At 37.1% G+C, this 19,802-nt stretch overlaps 1 protein-coding gene across 3 annotated transcripts in view; it reads left to right on the top strand.

The window, feature by feature from the left end:
* Window positions 1–19,802, top strand: part of clybl (citrate lyase beta like) — a 73,021-nt gene that overhangs the window by 43,940 nt on the left and 9,279 nt on the right. For all 3 annotated transcript variants that reach the window (XM_015363532.2, XM_069178942.1, XM_015363531.2), the window contains exons 3-6: window positions 8,640–8,828; window positions 16,931–17,032; window positions 17,978–18,071; window positions 18,711–18,878. In XM_015363532.2, coding sequence (XP_015219018.1) covers window positions 8,640–8,828; window positions 16,931–17,032; window positions 17,978–18,071; window positions 18,711–18,878 — 553 coding nt within the window. The remainder of the gene's footprint in view (window positions 1–8,639; window positions 8,829–16,930; window positions 17,033–17,977; window positions 18,072–18,710; window positions 18,879–19,802) is intronic.

The raw sequence follows: 19,802 nt of genomic DNA, 5'->3' as shown, positions 1-19,802 counted from the left end.
CCTTTTTGGGTTAAATATACAGAGAATGCAGTTCTGCCTCTGTACCCGGGGAATCTGTTGGCAGTGTCCTGCTAACTCAATCTTCCTGAGTCCTGAGAATTATACTCAGTGCAGACCCAGTGCTTAGATGAGAGAAAACAGGCAATCTTGAGGGAACAATATAATCTCATCTGTATCATTTCAATACAATGGATGCTTCAACATTCTCTATTTCTTGACGAAATCCTATATTTTCTGAAATTAGTTTTTTGTGTCAAAGCTGAAATGAAATTTAAAATGAACTCCCAAGTTGCTGTTGCCAGCAGATTCCTAAATCAAGAACGTCAAGTCATCAGGATGTTGTTGTTTTCTTTGTGTGGACTTTTGTATCATTTCAAAATTATCGTAGGCTTTAATTGTGGAGGAATCTTTAAACAGTTCCAGTTGTTGGAATTAATGAAAACCCAAGTGAAGAATGACAGAATGTTTTAAATGAAATGTAAGTCATTTAAATCCATTCCTAACCATATTTTCGTTCTGCTGGAACATTGAGCTTTTGGGATTTTCTTGGGAAAAAAACGTGACATTACGTTATCTGTGCTTTAGAATTTGTTTGGAAGTACTGAGCCAGGAGTATTTTGGTACAATGTTTTATGAACAGATGAAAGAGTGGAGACATTATGACATTAAAGTGGGGAGAATGAAGGGAGCTGCAGATGCTCCAAAGACTCCCATCTCATCAGTGAAGCATGGTGGAGATAATGTCATGGCCTGGGCATGCATGGCCACCTCTGATACTGGATCACTCAGCTTTATTGATGACGTACATAATAATGGAAAAATACATTCTCAAGATGACGAAAACATTTTGTCAGATTATAAAGAACAAAATGTTTCCATTGGACAGTGCTTCACCGTGCAGTAAGATAATGTCCCAAAGCAAGGCCAGTCCAACCAAGGAATTATAAGAAGAAATAATTCTAATAATTAGAATGATTATTATTTTAGAAAATCTTAAAATGGCCAAGTCAATCTCCAGATTTAAGTCCAATTGAGCATTTGTTTTACATGCGGAACCAAAAAAAAAAAACAGCTCAAGAATAGGGAATTACTCCAAGTGACTTCAGCAATGACTTGTAAAAGTCAAAGAAGTAAAAAGAAGAAAGGCAACATTTCGGCTCTTGACCCTCCTTCAGGTGCGAAGTAAAAGAACGTTGCTTAAAGTAAAAAAAAAGTAACAGAATTGACTTTGCTGTCCCAGTGCTTTTAGAGGGCACTATATAACGGACTTGCTAGCAGTTCACTAAACCAATGACCTTGTCATTGGGCTTTTTTAAATAAACCAGTTTTTTACTTGTTTGTTTACTGCTGTAGAAGTCAGCTTTCACAGTTTATATTGGTTTATTGTTACAGTCAAACACATACTTATCAAATAATATATTAGCGTTATTCTTCTTACATTTTCTATGCATTTCATTGATTAAATAGTAAAAGTTATTCTGCATTACAGAAGTAAGACCTTGCACCTTTGGCATGTGGGTGATCTGATAGCTGCATGTTGTGATAGTAAGACGGAAGAAATGACTAGAGGAAAGAAGTCTGTGTTTTTCATGTGGACATCATAAACTGAAACCTCAAGCAAAGCTCGGGATGTTTTTGGCCACCCTGCAACGTTAACTGCTTTTGCAACTCCATTTATGTGAGTGAGAATTTCTCTCTACCAATAGAGCCAATTAAAGCAAATTGCATGATTTTATAAATGGCCTCGGGAGCAGGTGCTTGAGAAACTGTGACGGTTGAAATGGAAAAAGAGCAATCTTCTGCACGTCAACTGCAAGCACTCCAAACTAATGTATTTTTAAAGGGCAGATCTTGTACTAGCAATGCCTGCTGCTTTCCGCTCCTGTTTTATTCAAAAATACATTCCGGGCAGGTAACTGTGAACACGACAGCTCTTGTCATTCACTTGTAGTTGAGCTGATCCTTCATCATCTCTAGGATTTTCCCATCCGTAGCTCCATGTACTTTAAACTAAGTTTTTTTTCTTGCTTTATGCTGTTCCGATTTTCATAGATTGATACATCTCGATCAGTCCCATGTATCAGATCTTGTCTTTATACTCTTCTAATCCCATAATGTATCTTCCCCCTCCCAATCTAATCCCCGATATCTCAGTGTCTTCTGCATACACAGTACTTCGAGTATGCAGGAGTACAGAACAGAAGAAGGAAAGTTCATAAATCAGCCTATCCAACCCCATTGGTAGTTAGTAGCTAACAATTTCATGCAGCCTTTTCTTGAAAGAAGACAGAGTATCAGCTTCAACAACATGCTGTGGTACCTTGTACCATACTCCCACAACCCTTCAGATAAAGACGTGCTGTTCTGTTTTGAACATGGTTTCCTCTCTTCTCCACCTGTGCCCTCTGGTTCGTGTGGCACTGTTCGTTCTAAAGATGTCTAGTGGGTAGACTTTATCAGATCCACATGTATAGCTTAAAACACATTCTTACCAATGGCAAGGCATATATCAGGTGGTAAAGAGATTCACTGAATGTATTTGGTCACGAGTATATAATTTCACATTTACTATGTACTGTATGTCAATGGTAATGTACTGTATGTACACTATGTATAAGTATAGAATAATCATGTTTATAAAGACTGGAGAAATATTAATAATAAGCATTATTGTAATTTTTATAGACTGTAATTCCTTAATACACTAATGTCTTTTCTTATCTGAATGATTTTCTTTTATAGAATAGTGTGTTGGCAGCCTGATATATCATACTTGTAGTGGGGAATTGGAGTAATTGTGGAAAGTGTCCGTTGCCTGAAATATCCATTTAAATTGTTTGCTTGAACAGTATGTCAGTTGGTCTGAACACACAGTTCACATTTTGTTATTGAAACTTTGTAAAGTGTTATCCTCCCAAAACGTCATGCACGAGTTCAAGTGTGTACTGTCTTACAGCTATACAGATTTCCTGGTATAACGAATATGATATCTGGTGAGACGGGTGATTCTCTGGGGTCAGTAGTTTGTTTCAAAGATGGGTGGTTGTTTATGTGAACAAAAATAATAGTAATTTAGGTATCTGTGCCGAAAAAAAAGTGTACTTGCAATGACAGTTGAGGTCATTCAGTTGCATGAGGTAAACCTAGTGATTCATTGGAGGCAAAGAACCTGAAATTCATTGGCTTGTTCATGAAATAGACAATTTGCTCTTCTAAAAAAATGCAGTTCAAACCAAGGAAACCTATCACACAAAACCCTGAACTTCAGATAAAAGGAAAGGTTACTTGTCCTGGACTCTTTATCAAATTACAAGCACTTATTTTCTTTGGCACCTAGAGCATTCTGTCTCAGTTTGTAACTGGACACGGAGAATAGGACAGATTTTATAATGGGCCTGGAATGTTTTTCTTCTGAGGTTGGTGGAATCCTGCACCACAGTGACTATAGCAATACTGAAGGAAGGACTGTTCTCTTATATGAAGAAATACCCACAATTGTACAGATTTCTGTTTCTGTAAACGAGTTTTCACAAAGTGATAGGGAGAACAATCTGGTCTACAGCAACATTGGACAATTAGATTATTAAATGTTCACCTCTCAAACAAAAGGAAAAAGATATGGTTGCTTGGAGTTCCAGGGTAATTCATTTGGGAATTAGAGTTCAGATTATAGGCTTATTTATTTAATATATGGCATTTAATATGTACATAATATACATTACTAAAGTAAATTATTAAAGTATAATTGTTTTTTGTTAATATATTCAGTTTGTCACCTGTCAAAATGTTACCATCAGGAGACTCTGTGCTAGAAAAGCTCAGACACCTACAGGCTGCCTCTCCTTCAGTGCTTAACCACAGCTCATTGCAGATGGCATAATAGGTTGCACAGCAGGTTGCAAAATGCTGTGATGCCAGAAAAAAATGGATGACTCATGCTTTATATCTTAAAAAAGCAACAACAATATTTATGGATCTATCGTGGCAGAAAAAAAGAAACAAACAGGCACCTCAATATTAGCTTTATTAAATGTAGAGAGAGAAATGGTCTTTACTAACTTCAAAACAGGATCAGATGTGAGGGTTTGTACTGTTAAAATGTTTCTCATTGCAGTCTTTGAGCAAAAACGTAAATTCTGTCATTTCCTCACCCCTTTCCATTAACACAAATGTCCTCATACATAAATTAATAGTTAATTTGATATGTCAAGTCATCCTCAAAGTTAAGAGGGAGGCAGAACATTTCACTTGGTTGCTTTTGCTTTATAATTTTTACTATTGCATTGTCACAGAACTAGAAACTTTACTGCATCATTGATCCAGAAAGGCAGCACACTAAATGTTCTGATGTGAAAAGTAAGCATGTATGACCTTCATCTTATTTTGAGCACTTTTGAAATTAAATTCTATGTGTGAGTGGCAATATGTTTTAGATATCTTTGTAGGAGAATATATCATTAGTGTCTAATGTATCATTAGTTTTCCAGTTACCCTCAAACCATCAGGCATTAAGAGTGAACTTTTATAAAAAAATGATCTGCTTTTCAAAATTGTATGATGTATTGTGTATGTCACTGCAATGCACAGTAGGCAAGATTAAAGCAAGATTAAAGATCTGTTTCTTTTTTAAATGCTTTAAGGTCTAAAAGCCACCTACAACAAAGTTAAAGTTCATCGCTTACATTTAATTGCCCTTGTTTATTTTTGTATCTTTTATTTCTGGATCTGAGTTTAGTGTAGCTTTTGTGCAGCTTTTAGTGTACTAATATGCAAATGTGTACACCTGAAGAGGAAAAACTGTTGGAGTTCAGACATAGGACATAAATCCAAATAAGAAGTTCAAGAAATATATTTTTAGGACAAGCTAAGTATATAATCTATTATGTGTACATCATTATTAATTAGACTGAATAACTGTGATCAATATTACTCTTCAAAAAAGAAAAGGAAGCCTTGCTTCAATACACAATAATTAATCTGCTGTACTGCAAACTGCTAATTTAAATCCTCAATTTAGTTTAAGTAGGTAAAACCAGAGGCCTTGTGGCATCATTCAGGCACTGGCTAGAAACCTTAAGCAGCATTGTGGATGTGCAATCTGTCAGTTCTCACATGAAAACATCTTATATACATGATATTCTATACTATTAAAATACTATACTATTTGCGTGCCACTTATATATATTTACAAATGCATCTGTTACACTATGATTTATTAAAGAAGGGTACATGCAGTTTATCTTCAAGCAAATCTTTGTGCTTCTGAAAATATACTCTATAAATTTCTTTTTGTGGGAAGCTATTTTTTATTATTTTAAAGACACACCAGAGCAGTATTTCGGGGAAATTAGTCTGTTTTACTGGAAGTGATGTGAAATATGTATTTCTTCACAGGTCTCTCCCTGCTTTACTTACTTGTGCTGTTTGTAAAGACCCCATTAAGAGCAAGATGCACAGCTCTGTAGACGTGTACTGTAAAGGTTGAGGCTTAACGACAGATTTCAAGGAACAAATCAAAGATTTCTCAAACCTCGGATTCCTTAGACCCTCCGTGGGGTATGAGTGGAGTAGAGCAGGGGGCTTTGAAGCAACCTGATGGTTATCCATTAATGTATGTTTTCAAAGCATTGCATGCAAAATCAAAGATAATCCTGTTTATAGGAATAAAACTGTCCTCGGTAATGGCCACTTTTTTTGCAGCATCAAGGACTGAATCATCTCTATTTAAAAATTGCTGTTTCTCACATTATTAAAACTAAGCTGACTGCTTGATATTAATAAAGAGAATAATAGATGTAAGACAATTTGATATAAGCCTATAATTCCACAGAGACTTTAGCATCATTTGCCTGAGCTGGCAGATAAGATTGCGTACTTCTCTCCACTTGCTGTTCTGGCTCTTTCTTCAGATATATGTGTTTGCACTGTTTTTAGGACTCACGAAGGACCTCTGTTTTGTTTTGAGTCCCTTTACCCTTTGAATCACTTTTATCCTTTCCAATCGCTTTACTCTCCGGGGCAGTTGAGAATTCTCCTTTGTTTTTTAGTTTTGAAACTGAAACTGGAATGGATACATTTCTGCATAACTTTCTACCCTTACATCAAGGCTTCAGGGTTTAAATTCATAGTGGGTGAGCAGGCCTTTGCCCGTTTCACCTGGGTCTGAATGGCAATACTTTTAGGGAAGCGAAAGAAGCTTTGTAATAGGCTCTTACTCAGTAACGCTATGTGTAAAAATCTGCGTCAACTTTTGGACAGGCAGTAGTTTTCGTGCAAGTAACATGACAGTCCAGAGCCAAGACACTGGTTTTACTTTTATTGTCGAGCTTCCCAATTTGCTGTCAGCTGGCATCTCCGTGCGGTCCTGTCTTCGGCCCCCACTGAGTGGCATGTGTTAGCCTTTGCGGAAAGTGTGAGGATGGCCTGGCTGAAGGTGCTTTTTCCATTCAGGTTTCATTAACCTTTCGGCTTCATTATCCTTCTCTTTTAACTGCAGAGAGCCATCACTCCACTCTGTCTAAGCTTGCACTAATTATCGCCAGTCCAGACCCTGTAAATCAGTCGCACTGCAGTGCTGTCTCAAACTTGTTTCTGAGGCCCGCTTCTGATCTGACCTGACAAGTCTTAAGCTACTGTTTCCTCATGCTGTTTAACTCGGTCCACATTTCTGCTAGCCCCTACGTTTCTTCTCAGGTAGAGTTCACATCCATCTGTTTCGAATCTGCAGTTGTGGGCTGCCATCTCACTGACAGGCACTTGACTGAATGTTTACTTTGATTAATTTTTTTCTCTCTGCCTTCCCTTCCAGCCTTCCTGTTACAATACTTTCATTTGTAATCTGGCTCCTGTTCTGTTTGGTGAGCTGGTTAAAGGCTTACATGAGCAGATATAATAAAAAACCTTTTTGCCTGCTTAGGCCTTTATTTTTTAAGTGCAGTTTTGTATCCTGAGTTCCTGTTTGAAAGATCCTTCTCAACTCCAGGCTTACAGTGTAATCCCAGGCGCCAGTCCCTACTCTTTTTGAACTCTGAAACAGGCCAATAGGTTATGCTTATCACACATGCATTTTCTTCTGAATGCTGATAATCCCACCCAAAAAGTATGTAATCAAATCTGAAATTTCCTGTCTTTTATCTGTATATTTGTCACAAAAAGATTTGAATTATTGACTTCTGTAGATCATTACATTTTTATCTTTTTGTTGTGTATTTTGATCAGTACCCCTCAGATAAGCCTACATATAATACATCAACTTAAAACTACACTTTTCTTAGCTTAGAGTCAATGTACTGTAGTAATTAGTTGAACTTTTCATTTTTATCATGGAATGTATGCTTATTATTAATGCTAATAAAAGCTGCTCTTGCACTCTAACATTTCACGCTCTGCATTTTTGCTTGTATTAGCACTGTGAGATGTGTTATCGTGAATATAATTTTTGTTTCCGGGTTTGTGGGGTGTTAAAAGATAACTTGTTGAAGTTATATACTGTAACACAGAGGGCATAACATTTGACTCTTTAAAGAAGTGACTGTACATAAGAGCATAAGAGAGGCTTTAAGATTGCCTGGTTTCTAGACGATAATTAAGGCTCTGAGGATCTTATCCATTTGTTTTGTAAAAAGAAGCCAGGATATTAACTGTAAACAAGGCTGGGTAGCTGTGCAGTTTCTGTACGGTAGAACTATGAGACTTACTGTGTTCCAGAGCCCAGCAACAGTAGGCTCTATCACCCAGCAAAAATAGTGTGCAAAGGGACATAGACTCTCAATACACCAATATAACTTTCAATAGATGTAATTTCATGTTGAACCCTTTAACATTACCAGAATGATTTTAAGATTGTTCGATAATCCGAGAGAAAGGATTTGCATTGTAATACAGGATTGGTGTCATCACTGTGTGTGACCTAGTCATGGCTCTAGATACTAAATTCTGACTTGTCAGGTGAAGGTTTGGAGACTCCTACAAGTATGGTGGTATGATAATTAAGAAAAACAAAGGAATGAGTAAGGTTTTCAGCTACATATACAGCCAGCATGAACACAGCCTGGAAATGTTTCTCAGCTGGTGAAGCAAACTCTTCACTATATTCTACTCATGAATCTAAATAGCCAATCCAGGATCAACCCACCCCAAATTCTTTATTTTGGATTGACATTCAGGTACGATGTCATCAATCTACAAAGGTTATAGCATTGGTTTTAATTAGCTGATGGGAGGAACCCAATTATTTGACTTCAGTCTTTACATAAGACAAAAAAATGTTGTGCTGTCCAAGATTTTATAACAGAAAAGCAATCACAGAATAATTGTTATCTTGGTGCCAAGTTTAGAGTGAACATAAATGTGAGTATCAATAGCTTTGAAATAGTGATTCAAATATGGTTTTATATTTGACCATGGAGAGACATACTCATAGTAAACAGCAGAGGACTCAGTACTGAGCCCCGTGGATCACCAAAATGTAGCAAATCCTACATTAGAACTAAAGCAAGTAAGGGGAACAAAATGCTGATGATCAGTAAGATCCAATTTAAACCATTTAAGAGCAGTAGAAGTAGCATCCAAACAGTTCATTCACAAGGGCTCCAGAAGTGTCATAACTGCTCTGTACCACTTTAACTTTTATGTTACAGGCTGAAGCTCGAATGACAATCCCAAAAATGCTCGAGGAGCTGAATCTGGGCCGCACGGAGAAATGTGTCCGTGTCAACTCTGTGTCAAGTGGCCTTGCTGAGGTGGACCTGGAAGTAATTTTGCAATCAAAGGTGTTGCCTCCTTCCCTGATGCTGCCTAAAGTGGAGAAAACTGAAGAGGTGAAATGGGTGAGTACTGTTATTGATCAGTTTATCTTCTACAAGTCTTCAGTACTTTTTGATATTTAAAACTGTACTTACAGCAGCCTTACGTAATATACAAATACATGAGAAAACTCTAAGTCATAAAACATGCTTTATACACACTACACTGTAGGTTTCATTATGTGAATCAGAATGATTTGATAATGCCATTTTTACCTCACAGAGCAATCCCTGCCTACTATTTCAGTGAAATAGGCTGCAATATATGTGAATCTGTAAAAATAATCAATCATCAAAACATCACTTTTAGTCATTTTATGAATTAATCAATTCACTATCAGTTTTTCCTCTAAAATAAAATAGATGTTACATTTAAGCCATAAAATGTAAAGCATTAATTTCTGTCATCATACTTCAAATAAGTGCTTTTACATATTTGCATGTGATATGGGTTGGATTCATTAGCAAAAACTACATTTAGGGTGTGACTGAAACTGTGCTTCACACTAAAATAACAAAAACACTATTGCAGGCAAAACAAGAAAAATGAGAATCCCGATGCTATCTGTGGTATTTAACTTTTTTTCATCTTCTTTACAAAAACACAGCCTCTTCATGCAGACTGAAAAAGGAAACTCCAGGTTTCTTCAAAAGAATAATAACGGTCTTTTCCTTTTCTCTGTAAAATGTGAACTGATATACTTTCTGCTGTGCAAAGGGGATTTGGACTGTTTTTCTTGGCATCTGCTCACAAAGCAGTTGACATTGAGATTTTCCTTAGAAGCCAAAGATGTCTTGAAAACAGTGTGACTTTAGCCTCAGCCCAGTGCAGTACAACAGAGATCCCAGCATCCCTGCTGAAGCTGCCTTTGCAACTATCACGCACATGAAACATCACAATGCATAATGTTATCTGTGATAAGTCCAGATTAATCATCATCAAATATGTATATATCGATCTTTTTCTATCAGATTGGAGCGCTTGTCTTTGGGGTTAATATTAAAATTCAGGCCTTTGGGATATGCTGTTTTTCAATTTTTCAGTACAGCTGTAACATGGACAGCTCCTAGGTATTTATTGCTTGAATGATCTGAAAACCCCCTCAAGTATCATCACAAAAAGCAATTAATAGTGGAAAACTGCCTTCCTAAATTGGAAGTGAGTACATTATATGAGAACATTATATGAAATTAAAATGTGTGATGTTTTTAGAGCTTCTTAAATATTGCCTATATTTGCCCACTATATTGTTTTGTTATTATTGAAGAGAATCTTTTGTTTAGGTTTCAACAGCCATCTGTTAAAAACTGTGTCAAATTCTCAGGCACTCATACCATCTCTGGAGATGTGGTGGCAAGTGTTCACTCTAAGACATAATGTCCCAGTGGTTTTCCATAAAAGTTTTTCAGCACGGATGTCAGTTCCTTGCAGGTCAGGAGATGGTGACATCATTAAACAAAAGTGTCCTGATCGGATCCATATGGATCACTGTTAGGTGGATTCTGCTTGAAGTTGAAGATATGAGGATTTCTGGTGTCCATTTCTGTTGTAAGCAATAGAGTGTCCTGTGAATTAATCAGTCATGAGCTGAGGCTCCACAGTGAAACAGAAATGCGTATACAGTATATTCAGAGGCACAACATGAATGTTAAAAGGCTCTGAATGGAGTCACAGTGTCTTAACTAGATGGAAAAAGGGAGGGGGTGGGCCGTCTGGTTCTTACAGCTACTTCAGGCTAGAAACAGGAAGTTTTTAACTAGTGTTTTTAATTAGTGCCGATATTATTTCCTGGGTAGTTCTCAGTTTCTTTCCTTTTAATTGCCGACAGGTGTTCAGATATTTTTTGCTTTAAGTAAGATTCCTTTTATGTTCCTCTTTTGAGTGGCTTTTAAATACTGGATACTATTCTGGCATTTTGATAAAGGAGGCAAGAAAAAAAAGGTTTATTTTACACATCTGTCAGGCTTGCTATTTTATCTGGTAAAATTAAAACAATTTGTGACCTAGAAATTAATATTTTGTACTCTTTTTGAAGTATTTACTAATTAAACATACATTCTTGAACGGTAATTATGTTATTAAAACACTCATAGAGCTTTCAAATATTGAGCTGTTATTGAGTTTATATAAAGACATTTTGATTATCTGAGAGCTAATTGATTTACTTTGTAAATTCTTTGTGATCAAGGTGAATCTTATTGTCTTAAATCATCAGTCAGGCCATCAACGTGTGGTTTGCTGTACACTCCTATGAAGTCCTCCTTTCCTTTCCTTTCCAGGAAGTGCAAACGTAATTGAAATTGTATTTTTTGTTTAATACCTGTAAGAAAAAAATGATTAGGTAGGTTTGTACTGTTCAATGAGCTAAGAAGCTCGTCACAGTTTATTCTGCTCTCCATCAATTGATGTGAAGAAAATATGCAATAGCCCCCCAGGACAGGACTATCCTGGGAGGGGTGTTAAATATACCTAAGACTACACTCATCCACTCCCTACTGAGCACTGCTGGAATCCATTCTTACAACTAAGTGGACTGGATCAATAGAAGGGCAAGGCACTGTACACCTGTAAACACTGGAAAAACATGATCACTGACACCTGCAGAGGGGACTTGTATCTACAGCCTTCCTATCAGTTGCCCAGAGCCTTAACCTACTGTACGCTGCCCTTAGAGATGTCCACATTATTTTAACTGGTAATTGTTTTTTCTTAGTGTTCTATAAGCCATTTACCTATGGAATACTTAATACTTTGTGCTGATAGTTTTTGCTTTATCTAAGACAAGAAGGCCATTTATTGCCTTTAGTTAAAGGGCCATGACAGAGAATCTGGGGAGCATACTGAGAAGTGGTTTTATTGGGACACTTTATGAGGGAATCAGTCAGGGACAGCCCACACGTGTACAGAGGGGATTTCATGTCTTGTAACTGGTCAGACCATTGGAGAGCTGATCTCATCCACACATTGTACTGTATGTGAAAATGTTAGGCAGCATTTGAATTATTAACCTTACATATAGTTCACAAGTGCTGTGTATAGCCCCAGAATAAAAAGGTGATCTTTCAACATGGAAATGAAATGTTGAATATCTATGTGCTATATTTAAATACTGTATACTTTCCTATTATGTCTATCCTTCACCCCTGAATTCCTTTGCTTGTAGGTTCTTGTTTTATATGGTACATTTAACTGTGTGTGTAGCACTGAACATGCTCTCAATGTGAGTTGCACATGGTGGGATTTATATCCTCAGCAGGACGTATCGGATTGTGAACTGCGAGGTAATTATGTTGCACGGTGACCTAACGGAGGTACAAGCTCAGAAAGAGTGGCAGTTTATGGCCATAAAACAAGTACAGTCTTCTTGCTTGCTGGTTATGTAAGAATGGTTACAAACAAGGAGGAGGCATTTCAAACCATCTGGATCACTTAGTAGTTAGTAGCTAATTGATCCGAGGCTCTTATCCAACTGTTTCTTGAAAAAAAGACAGGTTATCAGCTTTAACCACATGGCTTGGTAGTTTTCTTCCAGACTCCCAACCCTTTGTGTGTATAAGTACCTCCTGTTCTCAGTTTGAAATGCACTTCCACTTAGCTTTCACTTGTATCCTCTGGTTTGTGTTTCACTATTTCTGAAAAAGTCCAGAGTTAACGTTGTCAATACCTTTAAGGATTTTGAATACTTGGATCAGATCTCCCTGCAGTCTTCTCTCTGTTCAAGAATAAAAAGGTTCAGTTCTTTTTGCTTGTCAGTGTAGGACATTCCTTTGATTCTGGGATTATACATCACTCCTGATATATTTCCAAAAAGCAAAAATATTATTAGCGTGTCCACCAACATTATGCACAATTTTGAGTATTGCATTTTACAATTTTAACCTAACATCCCTCAATTTAAAATGAACGCCTTCAACTATAAACCCTAACATTGTTTTTTATTGCTTCCCCATGCTGTTTAGAAGATGTATTTAATATATACAGAAACATCTGCAAGTTCACTGTATCCCTCTTATATGTATGGTTTATGTTTCTGCTATCCACGTGTAAAGCTTTGCTTTTGTCTGCATTAAAACTCTATGAAGTCAAGACTAAGTCTAAACTTTTGTCTGAATCCTTTTGAGTTTCCTTTGCAGCTGCTGCAATGTTGCCTAGTCCTCCTTTTGTGGTAACATCTGCAAATCTTACTAGTTTTCTAACTGTACCGGAATCTTATTCATGGATATAAATTTGGAAGAGCAGTGGCCCTAATTATTAAGTTAGTTTTTAAAAAAATATTTTTATCAACTATCAACTTCTACTAAAGTGTCTTTTATTGTAACAGAATCACAAGAAACTGTAAAAACAGTAGCACAGAATAGAAGGTTTTGTAAAAAGGGAATGAGTATATTAATTTAACTTAATCCACTGATCACCATCTAAACACAATGCAGAGCTCTGTACTGTATGTTCCGGGCTCTGGAAGTATGGGTGGAACAAGTGGGCCTTAAGGAAGCAGCAGAAGGAGGTTAAACACATGTCATTGTAATGGAAATATATACATATGGACTCTCACATTCTGTGTTTCAGTTCACAAAATGAGGCTCTAGATGCTGGGAGACTGTGCTTCCTGTTCTGTTGCTCCTATGGGATGATCTTCTAGCCCATCTTAGACTTTGCAAGTCACTTCAGGACCTTCCAATGACTTCTCAATGCCTTTGAGTATTTCAGAGACTTGAATCAGGTCCTCCAGTAGTCTTCTCTTTCAAGCCTTAAAAGGTTCAGTCCTTTTAGCCCGTAAGTGTAGCACATTCCTTTCGGTCCAGGAGTGCATACGTTTGCTCTTCTCTGGACTGATTCCAGAGTACCTGTATATTTTCGGTAACGTGGTGACCAGAGTTGTACACAATGTTCTAAATGAGGTTTGGATACTATCTCACAGAAAGATGTATCTTAAAACCACAGGTTGGAAAGGTCCTTGAGGCACATACTGTATGCACTGCAGATCAGTCTGTAGTGTGTATCGCATTTTGTCAGTGAAGAGAGCAGAGATCCTTGTTCCATGATTGCAGGTTTCGTAGGCCTCTGAATTTCCTGCTTTAAGGGAATAGAACCCAATCTCATTCCGGCGAGTGATCCAAGCAATTGAAAAACACATCTTCTGCTAATCTGCAGTTAAGGATGTGTGTAAGACTGTAATCTCAGTCTACCAAAAGCCTTCTATAAGGTTGTGGAACAGCTACTGGCTAAATGTTGCTTTTGTGTAAAAACAATTTAACTTGCTACCCAACAGACCAACTGGATTCTGTGGTGCGGAAATGGACACATTTTACTGACATATCATATGCTAATGTATTGCAAGTTAATATCTACACATCATTTTTTTTGTTTGGTGGGATGTCATTTGCAAAAAGCACCAACCTCTTGTGCCCAGCACTTTATGTAGTTGAAAAGAATTAGGAACAGACAATCTTGAATTTTGTCATATTGTACTAGTTTTTGCTCCATACTTAGTTTCAATATGAATTCATAGGATTTTAAATATCTAAGTCATCTTTTAATTTGTTTTTGATGAGAAGATTTTTAATACGGTATATTAATGGCATCAGGGAGTTAAAATGCATCATTAATGACCCACTAATTGCAAAACGTAGAATTCCTTAAATCCGTAAGTAGAAACTGCAGCACAGTCAGGAATGAGATTTTGATGCAAAAGATTCTTTCGTCTCAACTGCTTTGTTATTGCTGTTTATGGTTTTCCCAACTTTTTAGCTTTGGATTAAGTCCTAAGTCTTTGCCATTTTGTTAAAAATGGGGAAATATTTGGCTCATTATTCCCTTGCTTGTATAGGGAACTGTAAATCCTTCTTCTGTTTATTTTCCCTCTCTTTTTATTTATATTGGGAGAGGAACCTAGAGGCTGATTTGTTACTAAAAGATGGGCTTACTTGTTTCCTTTTGTGTGAGAATCTCTTGCTTTCCTATTGTCCCTTCTCTTGGTGCTTGTTTGACTGACATGGCTTATTGGACTATAACAAGCGTAACTCCCTCCTTTGTTGGGAGACAATTCTCCCACAAATTCTGAACAGTGTGCGTCCTTGCCAACACACTATTGGGTGTGCTTTGGGACTGAAAGAATTGTTTAGGCCTGCTAGTCCATCCCCTCCCCGATTTCTTTCTCCCTCTTTTCTCTTCTGTGAAATGAACACTTCAGCAGGCCGGAAACATTTAATCTGCTCCTTTTGAGGAAAATTAATTGAAACTTGTCCGCTTGCCGCCTTCTTGCTTGAGCTTCTTACTAGCACTTTCACAAATTTCAGACATCGTCTGCCATCGGAACGGGCGCTGGGAATCGTGCTGCACATGGAGGGTGGTGTTTTAGTTAATGCTACGTAAGTGCTGTTGAGGTCAGCAGATGAGGAGTAATTGACAGGTATAAGGGTTCTTGCTCTTGAAAATAGAGAACCCTATAATAAGACAACAATAGAGGAGCACAAGCACCCCTCCTTGATGAGCATCATGGCAGTTTTGCTCTGTAACATAGTACCTCACTGCTCACTCCAGTCCAGGCCAGAGCAAATAAACATTTAATTAAAGACGCAGTGATCCGTATACCCTGACCAGTAAAGATGTTCCTGTAATTTGCTATCATTCAAAGGCATCCTAATAGCCCTCTTAATCTCTGGGCCTGTTAAGTATTCACATTGTACAGCCTTGCTGTACACTTTCATTTAATCTAGGATGCTGTGCATTTCGTACGTTACGTGAAGCCTGGTGTCTCGCAAGAGTGCCAAAATGGATTTGAAATTTTGATTTAAAAATCTCTTGTGAATAATGCAGGAAACATAGCCAGTGAAAAGGGAAAACTAGCGGCCTCCAAAAAAAGCTTCCTTCTTTTAGAACAGATTTTTCTTTCTATTAGGGGGAATAATATGCTAAGCCTTTAGCGTTAGTTTTTATGTTGCCATAGCAGCGTTACTCCTGCAGGGTTGTGACCTCTGATGATTACAGTACAAAGCTTATTGGGTCTTGAAAACCCCTTTGAAGATGAAAAGTCTTTGATGGTTTATATTTATGCAAATCTCTTAGATATGATTTATCCAACTGAGATTGAATGGAGAGATGATTAAAATTCCCTTTTTTTAAAAAATCCTTCAATGATGGAATATTCTTTGAGTTACAACAGGCTTGTATGTGGGATATTTTTGTCATTATTTACAAAAATAGCTTTTACTTACCTGTGGTTATTTTTATCTCTCTAGAATCCCCTGTGTTTAGGGAGTGGAAGGAAGAGAAATAACAGATTTCGACTCTATTTTTTTTCTACTTTTTCTTTTATTTAACTTGCTTTGAAAGAAAAAAATCTGACGGAGGGAGCTTTTGTGTGTTTCCAGATGATAGATTTTGGAATTTGGGCTACCCCACTGGCAGCCCAAAGCTAGCTGTGAACTGGTCTCTTGGAAAAAATTGGAATGCTTTGGTCTTCAAAGAACTAAACTTCATTTTAAAGCCTTCTTAGGTAAGCTAAAATATTAGGGGAATCATACAGAATAAAGGGCATAAGAAGTATCATATCAAACTCTGTGGCAAGAATTCTCATACCAATCACACTATTCTTTCTATCAGGGGACCCTAAACTACATAATACTTCAAAAAAATATTCTGAGCCAGACTTAATCGTTTATTCTTTTTTTCTCTCCGTCTCTTTTTCAAAAGAAACTGAAGACTGTAGTATTTTTTCAGAGAAATGTACAAAGAAATAAAATAGTAGGAAAATACCCACTGGCACAGTGAACTGAAATTCTATTTGGATCATCAAAATGTGACAATTCTACGAGTAATGTTTATGACTTAATTACATTTCATGATACTTGGCCTGAAATCTAATTGGAAAACCTTTTTTCAAGGTGTTATGTACTGTTGAGATCTCAAAAGAAAAAAAATCATTCAGAACAGCTCTAGAAGGGCTCTTGTGTTTTTCAGAACTGAAATAGTATAACACTGTTAAATGAGCACAGATATCATCTGTTATGTCAGTCAGACAAAAGTCCAAAATCCATTGGAATACATAACTTCCATTTGATTCACTTTCCCCCAATTAATTTAAATTGATAAATTGTTGATTTGTGGTCTTTTTTTCTATTTTCAGTTTGTTGACAAGTTTCTGCATCTCTTGAGGGGAAGAACTCTGGTGGAACCCATTCATTTGATTACATTTGTGGAAACAGCAGTTGGTTTGCTTAATTTCAAGGTAAAATACAATGTTTCAACAGTGCAGGAAAAACATCTATAATTTTTGGAAGACATTTGAAATAATCAGCCAACACAAAAGATGCCCATATCTAAGCAGATGTCCTTGTTCTTATTTTGTAGTAGTGCTTGTATAAAATCAAACCAAGAGGTTGTAATTTTCTAGATGTTCTTTATCTTTCAGTAAAGTGCACAAGATAGACTACTAATTCAAAAATAGGTAAATAAACATACCCTGCATTTCATGAAACATGATCATTCCAAAGTTATTCTTTAAATGAAACATTACCGAGTAAACGGCAAAATAATTGTTGTCTTCCTGAATGCAGGGAAAAGGGGGTTCTTTTGATTCTTTGTGGGGAATTGTGCAGCACTCAATTTTTTTTGTTTGTTTTGTTTGTTCTAACGACCTCTCTCCAGCTTTGGCTAGACTGAGTCCAGAGCCTTGACAGGAAAATATCGCTGTGTCACAGCGAGAAGTGAAATTAATTTGGAACCTGACAAAAGAATCAGACAAATTCCAACTGCTCCATTGCTGACACAATGCCATATCAAATTCCAAACTTTCTTCACAGAGGGTTGTTTTGCAGTGCTCTGTATTCTTCCCCCAGCTCACTTACTTTGAACCAGAAGAGAGAGCAGTAAGTAAGGCAGCTTTCAGTAAACATGGATGGCAATGATATTCATTTTCAGCTTTTTAACTAACGTGAAATCGAACTTTAGTGTCACTGGTTCACACATCCATTTAAAGTGGTTCATCATCTGTCTGGCTCCTGCACTCTTGTTTTCTCATAAGATGTGAAGATGAGGCATTTGTATATCCAGTCTGGGAATACCAGTGGTAACACTAGGCAGTTTATACGGTGAGTTGACAGTTTGCCAAAAACTATGTTTCCTTTCAGCACACTGACATCTTTGGCTTTCTTTTTGTTCCCTTTTTTCACAGTCTGTCTGTGAAGAAATCCATCAGCTTGGACCAAAGGCTGGTCTTCATCATGATGGGGTGGTGTTTGGATCAGATGATTTTTGTGCCAGCATAGGTTATCATTTTATTTTCTTTTTGTCTAATTCCTTGTTATGTGTAGTGCATCCCTTTCATTTTTAACCGGTTTTTGATGTGTAAAAATGTTTTTGATTGAAAAACACCACAACCAAATATAGGGAAAGAAAAATTTACAGGACTGGCAAGAGATTCTGTCTGATGCATGCATTGAAGGCATTCAAGGGCTTCTTTTTATCACCAATCAATGTCAGCAGTTGCATTTAGGAATTTCTGTTACACACTTAGAGGGTTTTCCCCACTTGCAATGTGTGATTATTATCTTTATGAATGAAGAAGACCAAAATGTCCATAGAAAATCCAGTTTCCATCAGCCCATTGTTGGCAACAGTGATTATTTTATACATTCCCGTCTTTCAGGAAAAGCTGTTAAATCCTACTTCTGTAATACTTGCTGCAAGTACTTTCAAAAGCAATTAAATTATTAAGAAAGCCTGTGAATGGGGATTTAGTGACAGTCGGGTCTATCTTGTATTTTCTTGCTCCCATTTTAAATCAGGGTTTTGCCGTGTTCACATGCACTTCTTACTTGATGTAACCAAGGATTTTGACAATATTTTGATTCTGTTTCATCTTTATATTTAGTTTTTATATCTTCCGTTCTCACTTTGTGTTTTAGGCGCTTCTCGGACGAAGGAAGCGACTGAGCTGCTGTATGCCCGGCAGAAAGTGGTTGTCACAGCAAAGGCCTTCGGCCTCCAGGCTATAGATCTCGTTTACATAGACTACCAGGACGGCGACGGTCTCCGGCGGCAGTCGAGAGAGGGCGCGCTGATGGGCTTCACCGGTACGATCTCGGCCTCCGGCTGCATGCACACACCAGCACTGGCACAGCTGGTACACATGGCAACAATCAGCCACAGTGTTTATAACATTTAACCCACGAGTATTTCAGAAATGCTTCAAGTTTGCTATCTGTCACTTTCATTGAGATAAAAAAGACACAAACCAGCCATCTTATCTGTCAAAAACAAAACATTTATTATTATTATTATTATTATTATTATTATTATTATTATTATTATTATTATTATTATTATTATTATTATTATTATTATTATTGATTGGAATGGTGTTGTGTCCTCTGTACTATTCGGGACTCTCCATGTTCCAAAAAACATTATTTCAATCTGAGGAGTTTGGAGGTGACGTTAGGAACGCAGTGTCCTCATCGATTACCAACAGGATGGATTTGAATCACAGTGCTTATTGTGCACAAGGTGGAAAAATGCAACAATTTCTTAAATTCATTCTTTTTTTTCTGCACACTGATGTTACCCTACAAATGTCACATTTCCTTCCTTGGTTTTGACATTTCTTATCACGAAAAAAGAGAAAGGAAAGTAATTTAAGAGGAGAGTCGGGAGGAGATGGGGAAAGCTTCGGCAGTAATACACACGGAAGCTTCGTAGCCAAGCAACACACAAGAGAAGCACATACAGTGGATAAGTGTCCACAGGAGGCTGGAAATGGAGCTCCAGTATGATGAGACTTTTAATGAATGTGTAATTGATGTTTGCAGTATTTAAATTATTCTTACCACTCATAATCTATGCATATGATAACTTACTTCTTTACCATAAGCCAGCGTATTACACATTTACAGCTTCATATCTTGCCATAGCCGGCACGTTATTTATCCTGTGTCATGCTTTTCCTTGCGTTGAAATGAATTTTTTTAGACTTCTTATTTCTCCCGTCTTACTGAAAT

The sequence above is a fragment of the Lepisosteus oculatus genome, chromosome 15 (assembly GCF_040954835.1).
Source record: "Lepisosteus oculatus isolate fLepOcu1 chromosome 15, fLepOcu1.hap2, whole genome shotgun sequence".
In the NCBI taxonomy this organism is placed as follows: domain Eukaryota; kingdom Metazoa; phylum Chordata; class Actinopteri; order Semionotiformes; family Lepisosteidae; genus Lepisosteus; species Lepisosteus oculatus.
This window is presented reverse-complemented; position numbering and strand designations above follow the sequence as displayed.